The sequence below is a fragment of the Canis lupus genome, chromosome 4 (genome assembly GCF_003254725.2).
Source record: "Canis lupus dingo isolate Sandy chromosome 4, ASM325472v2, whole genome shotgun sequence".
Lineage (NCBI taxonomy): Eukaryota > Metazoa > Chordata > Mammalia > Carnivora > Canidae > Canis > Canis lupus.
In genome coordinates, this window is record NC_064246.1 from 59,608,859 (window position 1) to 59,624,777 (window position 15,919).

At 51.2% G+C, this 15,919-nt stretch overlaps 1 protein-coding gene across 4 annotated transcripts in view; it reads right to left on the reverse strand.

Annotated features, from left to right (window-relative positions):
• Positions 1-177: 177 nt before the first annotated feature.
• The window catches only part of PPARGC1B (PPARG coactivator 1 beta), a 111,950-nt gene continuing 96,208 nt past the window's right edge, over positions 178-15,919 (reverse strand). For 2 of the 4 annotated variants that reach the window (XM_025434183.3, XM_049109252.1), the window contains exons 9-12: positions 13,472-13,547; positions 11,317-11,438; positions 8,757-8,911; positions 178-7,842 (exon numbers count right to left, since the gene is read on the reverse strand). In XM_025434183.3, coding sequence (XP_025289968.1) covers positions 7,742-7,842; positions 8,757-8,911; positions 11,317-11,438; positions 13,472-13,547 — 454 coding nt within the window. In that variant the 3' untranslated portion in view covers positions 178-7,741. Of the gene's footprint in view, positions 7,843-8,756; positions 8,912-11,316; positions 11,442-13,471; positions 13,548-15,919 lie in introns of those variants that run through there. The other 2 variants (XM_025434182.3, XR_007410318.1) reach the window with 2 other exon arrangements.

Sequence of the window (15,919 nt, forward strand, 5' to 3'; positions counted from 1 at the left end):
ACCGTGAAATGTGCTGTCACAGAAGGCAATGTGAGCTCAGAGCGTTTGGCAGGCTGCGGGGCACACCCTGACCAGGGTCTTCTCTGGGAAAGTGACCCCGAAACCAGAATCCTTTTCCCATTTAGTGGGCAGGGTGTCCCCTCCAGGAGCGCAAATAAAGACACGTCTAAACGGGGCTGTGGGTGGTATTTTCTTTTTAATCTCCATAGTGTATTTGTTAAGTTTATTTATAAGCAGATCACTTCACTATTTACAGTACATGAGCATAGAGATTCTACAGTTTTTGTGATGTAAACAATAACCCCACAGTGGGAGTCTGAGAAAAGAAGCCAGTTTTGAAGTATTTACAGACATTAAAATAGAACTTTATACTCACGGAATAATAATACATAGAGCAATTTGGTTAAATTATCTATGAAACTATAGAATCTGACAATGTACAAATACAGGAAAACGGTTTCTCATTTAGAAGGTAAGACAGATAAATCACACCAGAAATAAAATAGGGACGATGACAACCACAATAATTAAAAGCAAAGAAGGTCTCTTCCTTGCCTCTTACAGATAAAGTATTTATATAAATAAGGACACAACCCAACAAAATGGAAAAAATATATAAAAATCCTCTACCAATTAAAAAAAATAGCAAAACTAAAAACTCGATTCTCAATCATTAGCAGTGTCCTTTAAAAAATTAAAATTTAGCTTTCTATTATAAATAACAAAGCAGATGTGTCCCTCTGTGTAGGTGAAATTCTTGCACCTTTCTCAAGAAATGCATCAATGTAATTCCACACATACACACACAGGCGTGCACATGAGCGGACAAATACACACACACACAGGCACACACGCACACACACGCACGCACGCACACACATACACAGCCTTGCGCTCACGCACCCCAGGCTGTAGTTACCTTGTTGAGCTTCCCAATCAATAATGCCCCCTACAGTAGTACCCCTGGGGATGCCCAAACCTAACAAGTTTAGCCATTCCCTGGTTTGACCCTGTCACAGAGCCGGGGAAAGCCCTGGCTCCCTATTGCTCAGAATTCTCTAGGCTGCACGGTCACACCAAGAGAAAAAGATTTGAGTCCAAGATTTGGAAATGCTGGAAGGGACCATAGGGACCACCTCGCCCAGTCGATTAAGGCTAGCTACAGACACCGTCTCTTTAAAACCTGGGGTTGGGGAGAGGGATCTTGTGTCGGTTTCAACCTTAGCACCTGCCTCTGGAGGAAGCTGTGCTCAAAGCTCAAAGCCAATGCTAATACCGTGGCACAAGGGGGTGGGCGTGAATTTCCCAGCAGGCTGCACTGAGCCAGCCTTCCGGATGGTCACCTTCCCCCCAGGAACCATCTGGAAATTCAAGTGGTCCGCCTCCCCGTTCCACTGACCACACACCCCTTGAGATTTCCAACCTGTTTCCATCGGAATCAGAACACCCCTCAAGAAACGAAGTTGGGAAGAGTTTATGACTTTTTATTCCTAACACAAAAACACTTGACAACATTTTTAAAATACAAAATACAAAAAAACAAACCAAAAAACCTGTTTGGCTCTTCAGTGGACCGTATCAAAGGCCATGGCCAGGCCCCCTGCCCCCAAGCACCCCCACCCCGCCCCCAGAATCCTCACACCCAGCCTCTTTGCCTGCCCCAAGGGTACAGTGCGGGCCCCCCAGCAGAGGTTCACTTAACAAGATCAGCAGCTGAGCTGCTAGTATTGCAGTTAGAGTAACCCCCACCCCCTCCCCGGGGCCCACTCCTGTCTCCTCTGCCCACAGGATAACTAGTGTGCTTCTCAAGTCTGTGCAAGAGTCTACTTAGTGGTTGCTTCTGGAGTCTTCTGACTGGTGTTACATTGGGCTCTACACACAGAAGACGGTTCACTCAAGCCATGACATGTAATTCCCCGAATGGGTGTTGGGGCAGCAAGGTGGCCGAAAGGATGTCTTTGCCTTCCTTCTGGGTAGCTGGTGGAGACAGTCCTTGGCCACTAGAGGGCGACCAGACGTCGATAAGGCAAAGTGCTGAGGCGGAAGCTGACCAATCCCTTCCCAAGCCCCCCGGGCGCCAGGCGGCCCCGCGCAAGAGGCGGCTCCGCTAGGCTTCCTTGCAGGATCCTTTGACAAGACAGCACAGAGGGGGTTCAGCTATAGAAACAAGGCTTTGAGGTGTTGCTCTGCCCCGGGACGGACCACCTAACAAAACCGGATTTTCCAATTGGCCCAGTCCGGGGAGTCGGATGTCTATGCTGCTTCCAAATGTGCAAGGTGTTCTGAGGACACGGAATACCTGCAAACCTGTCCTCCGGGATCTCAAAGCCTCAGCCACCGCTGCTGTATTATTACAGAAACAAAAAGCAAAAAGCTGCCCTAGATATATGCGGTGTGATCAATGCCTCCCTGTTGCCCCAGAGGTGTTACAATCATTTGGAGGAAATGTATGGAAAAGTGCCTAAGTTAAGCTGTTTTGGGGGGGCGGGGGGGAGAGAGTGTATTGCTAGTATCGTCTGAGAGCAAGAGACAAACAGCCAAGCGGTCATCACAACATTCGGATTAAAAGCTGTTCGGTGGGGACGATGATGAGGCTAATGTGAGATTCGAAACCGCCACCTGGCCAAGCTGGGGTCGAACTTCTCACCATCCCCATGAGAAACTATGGCTTAGATCTGTCCTGGGGAGCTGGCCTGCACACAAGGTAGCTCGGCCAGGACCGGGTGGGCTTGAATCTGCTGCTGGTTGGTTACCTTGCGGAGAACCCTCTCACCCAGGCCTCGAGCTGGGCGCAGCCAGAGGATGGGATCGGTTTCACAGGTTAGTGACCCACGCCCGGGGCTCCAGGGTGGGAACCTGAGCCTATTGGGCTCGAAAGGGACCCTGGTGCTCATTCTGCCCAATGTTCTCCTTCATTAGTGGAGGGAACAGAGGTCCCAGATCACACAGCAAGTGAGAAACATCGGGTCTCTCACTGAGATGGCTTATATAGTTACGTGACTTGCTCTGGAAACCCGTTTCCGTCGGCTGGGCTGCTTTGACTGTTTAATCCATCCACGAACAATCGGTACCAAGATCTAAACTGGGGCCTCCGACAAGAAGGCGGGCCGAGGGCTCACTCTAGGCCTGGCTCTGCCCTCTCCCACCAGCCCCGCTCCCGACCCCCGCCCAGGGCCTAGGAGAGTCCCTCACACAGCCCAGGGAGACCCGAATCTGCCGGGTAGAAACATGGAGCCGGGCTGCAGTGTGGTTTTCTCAAAGTGCTTTTATTGCTTCAATGCAAAGTCAGCCTCTGCCTGCCTCCTGGACGTCCTGCAGCCGCCTCCCACGGGTCCTCCCCGCACCCCGCCATCTGTTTCAGGCCAAGAACATTTCTGTGGGTTTCCCAGCTCCCGAGCTCTCCCTCCATTTACCCTGTACCTCCGGACTCAGCAGACAGCCCCGGAGCCCACCTATGTGGGCATATGCCCCCCCGGGACTCGGGGGCCAGCTCCAACATATTGCACACAAGCACTAACTGCTCTCCTTCTGCCCTAGTGGGAAGGGGTGAGGGGGTCCCTCTTCTTTGGCCAACAAAACCATGAGGTTCACTTTATTTGCTACCGTACATCCAATTTCTTCCCTTCGTCCTATTGGAGGGGAATTGCTAGATCCCAAACGCTAAGAAAACACTGCGGTTTTGACGTCAGGGAGTTAGATCAACCGAGTGTCTAGGGTTGGTTCTGCTTCACAGCTGGGACAGCCCCTCCCTCAAGCTGGAGGCTCAGCTGTGATTTCAACAGAAGCCCAGGCCTGGCAGGAGATCCTCCCCAGCCCACGCAGGAGGACGACGTGTCAGTGCCCTCCCTGCCGCCCCCTCACCGCTTGCACGGGGGCCTCGGCACGCGTGCCGCATCTGCCCGGAAGAGACCACGCTCAAAACCTCTAAGAGCATAGGCTTTATGCATCTCTTCCTGCATCAGGACTTGGGTACTGAGTGTTTGCAGCTCCGAGCGCTCCTCCCTTCCTCCCCCTGCCCCCCGAAGCCCCCGAAGCCCTGCCTCTCCCCTGAGCACGGTCAACATGCCAACACTGCAAGGCCTCACAGCAGATGCAGACACCTGACTTGTGGCTCTTTGACTCAAAACAGTTTCCTGGCTTGGGAGCAAGATGTGGTGGGCTAATGGGGGGCGGGGCGGGGGGGTGGTCGGCTTTCTCTGCACTCCATCCACTCATATTCTTTACCTCTTTGATGCATTTTCCTTAGGCAACCAGAACCCCCAAGAATGAGGATTCTGATTCAGCCTGGTACCGACTGAGGAAGGAGATGAATTCCACTTAGCGGTTGGATCGGACATTTCTGGAAACACCAGCACGGCACAGAGACGGACAGTACAACCCGCCCCACACGGGCGGCTGTCAACACAGTCTACAGTAAGCTTTTATGGCAATCACATGTAAACATCATCCAGAGCAAATACTAGGACAGAGCTACAATGAGATGGTTGCCAGTGGCCGCTGCTCCCTCTGGGTTTACTCCTTAATATGGTGGGCAAGAGACCAAGGTGGACAAGTTTTCCTGGAGAGACCTTGGAGTCTCCTTGGTTAATAATACACAGCACCGAATGAGTCTTCCAGATAGAGGTTGTCTGCAGGCTTGGTCAATTTTAGAACTTGTAGCCTTTTATGGATGGGATGGCAAGCAGAAACTGCTTGGCGGTCTTGGCAGGCTTCCTCTCCCACCACAGCCAGCCCTGACCTTAGGCACGTTACCTCCCAGTGCCATGCTCAGATCTCTGCTCTGCTCAAGGGGCAGTATATAAGTGACTTCAAGTGCCCTAGTATTAATCCGAAGTGGATGGGCAGCCTCAGCTGACCCAGAAGAGGGGAGGGAGAGACTGGTCTTCCACTACAACCTGGTATTTCTTTACCCTCTGGTACCACCTGCCCAGGGTAGAAGCTCTGGCCTAGGGTGAGCAAAGAAGAAGCAAGTAGCAGGGGCTTAGAGAACCTCTAGTCCAACTCCTTCTGGTGCGGAGGGGAGGGCGAGGATTTAGCAAGGTCACAAAGTCCTTGGTGGAGCCAAGACTCAACCCAGCTCTCCAGACTCTGGAGTTCCTTCCCATTGGCTTCCACAGGATGAAACCTCAGTGTACTCCTTGGTCAAATCAGGACTTAGGGGAGGCAGCAGACAGATTTAAATTCTATTCTATTGCATTCCATAACCATTTATTATGTGCCTACTGTATGCTAGGCAGTGAAGAGCTATAAAAGGAATTTACAACGTTCAGGTCTGTGCTGTGGAAAGTCCTTTTCTTGGGTTTATCCTCATAAACCCCACCTCCCTCAAACATTTCACATCTGCTATTCCACTTGCTCCACCCGCCACCCAAGTGGGGGTTGTGTGTCACAGTATTATTGGGAGTCCTGTGCCAATGAATCGCTTTCGGGGAATTTTCTCTCTTAGATCAGGACATGAGAGACAGGGATGAGCCAGCATGAAACCCAGTCACCATTTGGTTCTGTAGAATTGGGAGCCTTTCAAAGATCAGACCAGGATGTCAAATAGGTTAAACTCTGATGTTAGTAATGGCTGCCCAGAGCACTGTGTTGAGAGTTCTAAAAGTATGACCAAGCTCAAAGAACGTGAGTACTGTGGTCGATTAGTTATGTCTGCCACTGGCCAAGGATGTGGGACTAGTGGCACATGTGCCATGTATTTGCCATCTTGAGCTAGATACCACTTTTGCAGAAGGCAGAAGGTTAGATTCAGAGAGGGCTGGGACCTTAGGGATCGACTTGCCTACGTCTCCCTCTCAGTCCTTTCAGAAAAGGAAGTTGGGGCCCAGGGAGGTCAAGTGACTTGATACACAGGAGCTCAAATTCACTATTCCTTCTAAAGCCCGTTTCCTCCAGCCTTCTCCGCAGGCTTGGAGTATGTTCACCTCTCAGGACAAGCTCATTGGCTCAGCATACCTACTAAGGCATTTGATGATCAATTAAAATAATCATTTTATCAAATGATTAATCTGATAAAAATAATGATAATCAACTACCAAGTCTCAAATTTCTAAGCCTGGCAATCGCAATAGATTAAATTAGCTTCTTTTAGTTTTAATGGGTTAATTTCAAACATTTTGAAAGCAAGCAGGACTCTTTCTCTTTTCTTTTTAATACAAACATTTCCCAAGGAACCCTGACATATGAACCAGATTAAGGTGGAGCCGCTCTGTCTGAAGCAGAAGTAACAAGCTCATACCCTGCCTGGCCATGCTTTCCCTCACGAATGGCCCCGAAGGCACCTGCAGAACATCCAAGGTGGACACGGTTTGACATCACTCAAGAACAGAAATTTTAAAGTAAAGCCCAATTAGAATGTTGTCAAAGTTGGCAAGGACCTTGGAGACTGTCTTATCCACCCCTGGCCCTCACATGCCCCTCCTGCTCCCCTCGCCCCATGCCACCAAAACGGCTTTACAAGTGAAGACAAGGGAAAGACAAGCTAGTAGGAGTAGGATGGGTTGATGGCTGGCCCCAAAGGGATGATTGCTCCCAGATCACCTGCCTGTGCCTCTCCAGGTGTGTCACTGAAGCTCTGATGGCATGTCCACAGGTGTAGATATCCACAGAACCCTCTGGATTAAGACACATGCCTGAGCCTAAACTTGCCTAATGCTGGTGAGTCAGCGGTTGACTTACCCCTCAGAGTAACCCCACAGGCTTCTTGCCTGTGGCCCAGCGTAGCTGCCCTCACCTCTACCAGTCCCTGGAGCTGTGTACCTTTACCCCAGCTACTGCACAAGCAGGGGCCCAGGAATCAGGAGACCTCAGCTGGGTCACTGCTCTGCCCTTTCACTGGCCGTGGGACTTCGAGCAAGTCATCTCACCTCTTGGGACCACTGCCCGCCTCCCCTGGAAAAACAAGAGCAATGCAGCTTGCCCCACCTTCCATACAAGGCTGGCCAGGATAGGATATGAGCACTCCAGGCCAGGCACAAGCCCTGAGCACAAGCTGGCACCAGATGGGGGCTCCAACCATAACTGGACCCGCACGTGCTCAGTGAGCAATGGGGCAGAGCTAGGCAGGAAGGTCCCAGAACCTCTCTCCACTGCTCCCAGGTGTGGCTGCAGGCCACACTTCCCTGGGGACCAACCCACCAGCTGCCCAGCACCTCGAGGGCATTCTGGCAGAGGGAGCAGAGCAGCTCAGTGGCAAACACCTCACGACAGTGCATAGTTAAAAAATCAAGGAAGCGATACAATAATCCCAGGCACAGTACATCTGAGCCATAAATACATTATTTTAAGGATATACTTTTTTTTCTTCAATTAAAAATGAGTTTATAATCCTGATTCTATTCACGAGTAACAATTTCATCATCACATACTATAGACAAGAAATGTTATGGTGAACACGGCTGCACGTCTACGAGGGGAAGTTCTCGGGAAGAAAGGGGAGATGGGTGACTGACCCAGCACTTGGAGGCGCACCCGGGGCCACCCGCCGGAAGCGAGGACACTAATGTGGCAGTGGAACATTAACACCATGGAAACTCACAGACAGAAGCAGCTTTGTTCAATGTAAACATTGATTTTTTTTTTTTAAAAGGACAGCAGTTTCAAGTCTCTCTCTCTCTCACGTGTGTTCTCTCACGCGCTCGCTCTCTCTCCTTCTCATAGACTTAATTTCTTTGAAAACGTAAACATATTGGAAGGGCCTTGTCTGAGGTATTGAGGTATTCCTCGAAGGTTAAGGCTGTTATCAATGCAGGCTCTGCTGGGCCTCCTTCAGTAAGCTGTCAAAATCCATGGCTTCGTACTTGGTTTTCACTGATGCAGGAAGGGCCTCTTCTGAATTGGAATCTGGGCAGGGGGTGGGGGAGTCAAGGAGAGGGGGAAGGCAGTGAGCAACTCAGAAAGGCTCGACCATCAGAAAATCTGCCACCAGGGCCAGGCCCACGGAGGGCATGTGGCCCACGGCCTCACAGCACTAGACAGCACGCGTGACCTCCGCCGGCCTACCGTGACACCTCAGCCCTGTCATCAACGTCTCAGGGTGGCCTTGTTTCTAGAACATGGTGGCCCCAACTAGAGCACCCCAGAGATCTCTTCTGGTTCTGATTATCCTGTAAATCTATTTCCCTAAGAGCTTCTTGCCCACTAGTAAACCACTGCAGAAGTCGCATAAGGTGGCCAACAAAGCTAGGATGCCCTCCCTATGTAGATATGGAACCAGACCTCATGCGTGGACAGAAAGTCAGGTGGAACAGTGTCTGGCCCGGAGCCGTCCTGTGTCTCCTCGCACTCAGCCCAGTACTTCGGGAGGCTGTGTCGGACTCTCCTCCACAGATAATTCTCTCCTAAATTGTCCTTCTTCACCAACTCGTCCCCAAATGGGGAGGGCATGGTGACAATATTATGTCCCATGTGGCCCATTAATGGACAAGGCTGTCTGCTAGCTGTTGGGGCCACCACAGAATGCCCCGGAGGGCAGCAGGGCAGCCACTGGCCCTGTGAGGTCAGAGGCAGTAATCATGGTTCTGCCAACTGGCTGTGAACACAAGACTGGACCTTCCAAGGGGCCCCGGGGGGCCCGAATCTCTCTCTTGGTATCAGTCTTGAGACAGGACAAGATGGGCCAGAGACCAGAAGGAAAACCAGATGGCGGCCTCCCAGCTGCAAGGTTGTACCAATGGCACATTAGAGCGTTAGAGTGGAAGCTGGGTCCAGAGGGGGTTTAGGCCTCGCTGGAATGTGCCGGGGCCTTATGTACTTACCATAGTCAGTGTGTCTGGGCCAGCAGAAGTGCTGGAGCCCTCCGTAGCTCAGCTGGAAGGAGGGCTCGTGGCGTTTCCGCAGGGCAGCGCCGTTCCTCAGAGACAGGGCAGCGTGCTCAGAACACCGGTAGGTGATGAAGCCATACTTCTCACCTCTGTGGGGAGAGGCCAGGGGGAGCGTGTTACTGAGCCAGCTTGGTCTACACTCTCAGGCCACCCATTAGTCGGCGACGAGCAGAGAACCACACTGCTCAGTGGTTAGAACCACTAACCATGTCCATGGCCCCCCAAATACAGATGATGGCAACTGCTAGGCTGACCTCTACTGTGCAGTAACAGTAAGAGCAGGTGATTCACAGAATGTTTGCCAGAGTGCCTCACTCTTCAGACCGCTGGGTGAGTGGCTTCTGGCATTTTCTCCCCCTCAGGGATAAGGAAATAGGCTCTGTGGAGTTCAGAATTTGCCCAAAGGCAAGGGGCAGGGCAAGTTTTCGAATTCAGACCTCCCCCCAAGAAAGCCTGTTTGCCATACCTATGCCCCCACCCTACCCCTCCTGCCTCCTTCAAAGCCAGCCTCAGCCACCACTTCCTTGGCTGCTAATGCGGCCTTCCCCCTTCCCTAACGCAGCTGGTATTCGCTACGCATCTCGTCCTTGATGGTAGACATCTCTGAGCTTGCCCTGCTCAGCATCCATTCCCCCTCCTCTGACAACGGTGCCAAGTGTTCACAATGACTCGTTCAAGGATGAGCCTTTGGCCCACAGCAGAACCTCAAAGAATTCATCCAGCTCGTGGCTGGAACTGTGAGGAACACTCCCCCCTTTCCCCAGTAGGAGGAAACTTAGAGCTGGGGGCAGCCTGTTTGAGAAGGATGCTGAGGCGAGAGGGTCCGAAGGTCAGCTCTTCCCTCAGCTCTTCAGCTCCACAAACAGCAAGAAAGAGACTCCTGGCTGCTCCGTCCCTCTGCTACCTATACTCCTCAGCACAGAGACAAGCTGGAGTCCCCCGACTGCTCAGGACGGGCTCACCAACACTGGGCCACACTGCTGTGAACGGATCTCCTCCCTGTCGGCCTGCTGTTTCCAGGAATTAGACTACTCCAGATACCCCATGTAAGTGGAGGCGTTCAACATTTCTCTTTCTGTGGCTACTGATTTCATGTAGCATAATCATTAGGTTATCCATGATTATCAAGGTTCATCCATGCTTGTAGCATGTGACAGGATTTCCTTCCTTTCTAAGGCTGAATAATACATTCCATTGTATGTGTATATACATTTTGCTTATCCGTTCATGAGTCGATGGAATACTTGGGTTGTTTCCACTTCTTGGGTTATCGTGAATAAAGCTCCTATACACATGGGCGTGCAAAGATCTCTTTGAGATCTTGCTTTCAATTCTTTTAAGTTTATACCCAGCAGTCGGATTGCTGGATCACCTAGTAATTCTATATTTAATTTTTGGAAGAACCTCCACACCACTTTCCATGGTGGCTGCACCAGTTTGCATTCCCATCAAAGTGCAAGAGGGTTCTAATTTCTCTATACCCTTGCCAATGCTTGTGATATTCGGTAGCCACCTTAATGGATACGAAGCATGTAATGATTCCTATATAGAAACTATTTTGTCATTGAAGCTCTTTAAAATTATTAAATTAGAATTTAAAAGCCTTAATAATTTAGTTGGCAAATATAATGGGAGATACTTCAGAATGACCTCAAAACTGACAAAGTTTTGACATCTAAGTTGTGCATTTATATGCAACCTATTCTTCTTGCAGATACCCTGACTTCTGAATGCTGCTTCCCCAAGTAAGTGAGGAAAAAAATCAAGAATCAGCACAGCAGAATCAGTGGTGTGAAACTGGCTGCTCCAGAGGAATGGAGGGATGTGAAGCAGGGGCTCTTGCAGGGCAGTGAGGTTCTAGCACAACTGTGTCCTTAAGCCCCAGGGGCTGTCTGCCGCCCTGGGCCAGTTCCAGGGTAGAAAACCTGAAGCAGACATGTAGGCTATAGATTTGGCTCTGCTACTAACTAGCTGCTTACTTAACTTGCCTCAACTTCCACGAAAGGGAGAGCAATAGAATGAGTGCATAGGTCACAGGTATGTTAGAAAGTTTAAGAGAGAGGGGCACCTGGATTGTTCAGTTGGTTAAGTGTCTGCATTCAGTTCAGGTCTCGATCCCAGTGTCCTGGGATTGAGCCCCACATTGGAATCTCTGCTTAGTGGGGAGCCTGCTTCCCCCTCTACCTGCCACTCTGTCTACTTGTGCTCTCTGTCAAATAAATAAAATCTTTAAAAAACAAAAATCAAACAAATTTAAGAGAATGCACAGGAATTTGCACTTAGCAAACCATTAGCAGCTGTTTGCTGCTTATTGCTGGGCCACACAATTGTTACTGGACCTTCTCTGGGGCCTAGCTCTTCAGGTCCAGGCTGTGGATTTCCTCAGATATGTGTTCTACAAATCTTCTCTGGCATCTTCTGTGTAGCCAGCCCTGGATCGGGACTTCTGCCCCCCCTCCCTGCCCTCCTCTGCAAATAGCTCGACTCGACTCACCTCTTGCTTCTTGTCAGCACCTGGCACTCCACGATCTCACCAAATACTTCAAAGCGCCTCTTCAGCTCTCGGGAGCTCATGTCACTGGAGAGATTTCGAACGTACACCACACGGCCTTCGCCCTGCTCCAGAAGGGAGACATGGAGAGACCCAGTCACTGCCTGGCTTCCTGGGACCTCTTTGATGGTGGGCTCCTACGGAGTCCTCATCCTCAGCCCGTGCTGCCTGGCTGAGCAGGTGACACCACCTGCGGCTGGAGTCAGAGAGAGGACGAGGACAATCCCTCTCCCAAAAGACTTGCCTTGGAGGAGGGGGCCGCCGAATGTCGGGTTGGGATGTGGCTCCCAAAGGAAGCCACTGCTCACTTAAGGAAATGAGCAGAGAAGGGACGAGACAAGAGGGTTCATCAGTATTAATATAACTGTGTACCGTATTTGTGTTCTGAGTCTGGGGCTTTTTTTTGGTAGTTGGGGGAGGCTGTGATACAAAGGCAAGTTGCCAAGATGGTAATGGGCAAGGATGGGGAACCGGGTCATTGTGAGGGTCACAGTGGGCTGGGAGGAAGGCAGTAGGACCCCGGGCAGAGGGCTCGGAATCACCATCACCTTCAGCTTTGCCAGGGCAGCGTGCGGACACGAGGACTAAGAGGTCACTTCTGGTGAGCTGGGTGCTGTGTTGTGGGCCCCCAGAATTGCCCAGCAGAGGGAGGGGTGGGGAGAAACCCAGGCTGAAATGTCCCCTCCTCTTCCTCTACCATCCGTGACTGGATCCAGTTAAAGCCACTGCTAGTGGAAGAGTTGCTTTGACCCGCTAGGTAAACTCCAGCTGCGTTCCTGGAAACCTGCACTCTTGTGGGTAATACAGACAGCTCTGGTTTGGACAGGCTTAGGGTAAGGCCAGGGACTCTGGAGCCATCCCATTCTCCTCTCACAGAGGGGCAGGGAGGAAACCAAGGCCCAGGGACCCAGCAGGGCTCCGCCCTAGGTTCTGGATTCTGCTCAGTGAAGAAACACCCTCCTCCCAGGCTCCTGGCAGCTCCTTAACCCGATAAGGTTCTTTCCTGCCTCTGTTCCACATCCTCCTGAAACTTCATGGTGGCTCCTTTCATCCATCAGCATCTAGCTCTTTGCAGATGCCCTTCCCAGACTACCCTATAAATACATCCTCGCCAACCATCAAAACACAACTATTTCTCTCAGAGACTCGAGCCTGACGTGATTAATTCCACCGCGCCTCTCCCCATCTCTGATTATAGTGTTTATTCCTTGTTTATAAGTCTGTTGTACGTCTCCCTTCTGCCCCAGCCATGAAAACAGGGGCCTGGTCCGTCTCGTCCACGCCAGGCACATCACAACCGCTGCATGGTCACATGTGGATTCCAAGAAGACGCTCCAGGCACAGCCCGTGGTTCTAAGCACCTGCTTGCAGACAGCTGTGGACCTCTGGGGTACACACACCTCATGTGTCCGTCCACGTCTCTGCCCTGAAGCACCCTCATGGTGGAAAAGCAATCAAGTGCAAGTCTGTCTTTCTGTGCCTCTGTCTGAATACTTTCCCTTCCCTTCTTTCTAGTGACATGGAGCGGCTGGCTCTGGCTCTCCTCTGCAGCCTCCTAGCACAGCCGAGGCCCAGAGACTAACTCTGGAGGAGGGTCAACAAGGTCAGTGGGAAGCAAGGAGCAGGCTCTCCTGGTCCCTTAGCCCTGATCGAGCCAGGGGACCCTTAGGAAGGACAGGCCCAACTCCCTGGTGTATGGATGAGTAAACTGAGGCTCAGGGAAGCTGGGAGACCTGCCCAAGGTCACACAGGAGGTAGTAGCAGGGCTGCTTTGTGGCCTGGTTGGCCTAGCTCTGCTCCCTGCCCCCCCACCCCCCGCCCCACGGCCTGTGCTCTCAGCTCTATCGAGCCTGTGATGCTCAGCACTAAAATCACTACCGACTACACGCCTCACAGCCAGTCCCTCAGCCGCACTTTGCACGATGCCACCTCTGATGCCCTTTGGTGACCCTTGTGCCTTTTTAAGTCAAAGAAACGTAATTATCTTCTGCAGGCCACAGCCAGCCACAAAGGGCTTCGGGCCTCTGAAGCCTTGGCATGTCCTGCTGCCCCTGTTCTTCCCCATTCACTCCGGGCTCCGGGGCCCCAGGTCACTTACAATGGCCTTTTCCCGCCGCTTCCTGGCGTGCCGGACGCTTGGCGTTCTGTCTGAACACGGCCCTCTGCTCTCACATCTGTCAGTGAACAAGCAAAGCAGAGGCACTCACTCTCAGGAGGGACCACAGCAGGGTGGGTGGGCGGGTGGAGTTGCTCTAGGAAGCAAGGGACGCTTCTTTCAAAATTGCTCATGAGGGCAGAAGTAGCAGGACTGGCGCCCACGGAAAGCCAGCGTCCCCCTTAGCAGCAACAGCCCAGGGTTGTGTGCGGCTCTGCACCATCCAACACGTGCCTTTGCCAGCTTCCTTGACTGGATCCCTGGAAACCACCATGTCCCTAATCAGCACCCTTCTGCCTCTTTATGCCATGAGGGGTGGAAAGGTCCTTTTGCTTCATTACTGCATGTGATCTGATGGGGGGGAAAGCAACCCACGAGGCCTTATGCTTCCCCATTTTCCAAAGGAAAACCCTGAAGCTCAGATTCAGTATGGGATTTGCCTAAAGCCAGAACGCGGGGGAGGCACAGCTAGCAGGAGGGGTGCTGATCCTAGACCCACCACTCTCTAGTGGCTGATGCCCAGCCAAGAGGCAATCCCGGCCATCACAGCCCCCATGTCCCGTCCGGCTATTGGGCTCATCAGCTCAGGTGCACAGTCTGAGGACACTCGTGGGTGCCCCACGCTCATGTCCTCTTGCCTGTCTGCATGCTGCCTCTTCCTCCTCCAGAGAGCCAGGCTGCTGGAGTGGAAGGAGCATGGCATGTGCGGTCTGCAGGGCATCCTGGCTCTGCACAGACTGTCTGCATCCCTGGGAAATTCAGTACAGATGACAAAACATCGGCTCTCCGGTCAGACGGCCTGCATTCGATGCCCTGCTGGGTGACCTTGGGCTAGTTACTGATATCCCCTTAGCTTCAATTCTTTGACTGGAAGACAGGGAAAACTGACTGTACCACCTCCTTGGCCATTTGTGAGGTACAGAACACAAAATGCTGAGCTCAAGACCTGCTCAGTTAATTGCTTGCTTGCTTTTCAATTGAACCTCTTACAGCCTCTGCTCCCTCATCTCTAAAATGGGGACAAAAAGCAAATATGCCCTCAGTGCACCTGGGTGGCTTAGTGGTTGAACATCTGCCTTTGGCTCAGGTCATAATCCCAGGGTCCTGGGATCAAGTCCTGCATCAGGCTCCCTGCAGGGAGCCTGCTTCTCCCTCTGCCTATGTCTCTGCCTCTCTCTCTCATGAATAAATAAATAAAATCTTAAAAAAAAAAAAAAAAGCAGATTGTCCTCTAAGTGCATCTGGGAAGCTAAATACAGTAATAGAAGGGGATGTGACTTGCAAACGTTAAAGCACTATAAATAACAGGGGGCATCTGGGTGGTTCAGTTGGTTAAGCAGCATCCAACTCTTGATTTTCGCTCAGGTTATGATCCCAGGGTCATGAAATAGAGCTCTGCATCGGCTCCACACTGGGCATGGAGCCTGCTTGGGATTTTCTTTCTCTTCCTCTTCCTCTCCTCCACCCTCTCTCCAATAATAAACAACAAACAAATAAACAAATAAGTAAAGTGCTATAAATAACAGTATCATCATCCATTTGCAAAGCATTGGCAGTTTCCCCACCTGCAGAGCTGAGGGTGACTGGTTTGTGTTGTTAAACCCCCTCAAAACACTTCTGTTGACCAATGTTTGGTACGGGAAGGACAGGTGAAAAGATGTGGGTCTGGAGAAGACTGATGACAAGTTCACCAGGTTTACCAAGCACTGAACTTTGCCAGCTGAGCAAGAACCAAGTTAACCAGTTACTTTTCTCTAGTGAGAAGAAAAAGCCAGCCCTGAACTTGGCCCAAAACCAAGAAGAGGGAAAGGAGAATCCATGGGAGTTTCTAAAGAGGCTCCTAACTTTCTGCAGGCAAGTTGGGCCTACCCTGACAGCCCTGAGCTGGTCAGGAGGGAAAGGAGGCCAGAAAACCTCAGCTCCAGCCTTAGAGGGAGGGAGGGAGGGAGGGAGGGAGGGAGGGAGGGAGGTGTTTCAAAAAGAAGAGAACCTTAGTACCTTCTGAAATACTAAACATTGTAGAGGAAACTGCCTAATATGGATGCCAAGTCACTTAGCTCAGTGACCCCCGAGGAATAGAGAATGGAGCCCTCATCCTGGCTTATTACATAGAAGGGCTTTACGAGAAATCGCTAGGGAACTCTTTTGAGTAACAGGTAGCCCAGGGCTTCTTAACATTAGTATCTGGAGAGTCTACAAACCTCCTAAAACCTAACGCCAGTTGGAGGTCTATGTACTTTTTAAAGGGAAGAGGAGTGTTTGCTTTCATTAGATTGTCAAACAGTTAAGAGTTACTTGTGTAGATAAGAGAAAGCCTAGTTTTTCTAAGATTTTTTTAATTACCTGAATTCTGCGTCTGAGAGTATGGCTCTCTGGTGATATCATCATCAC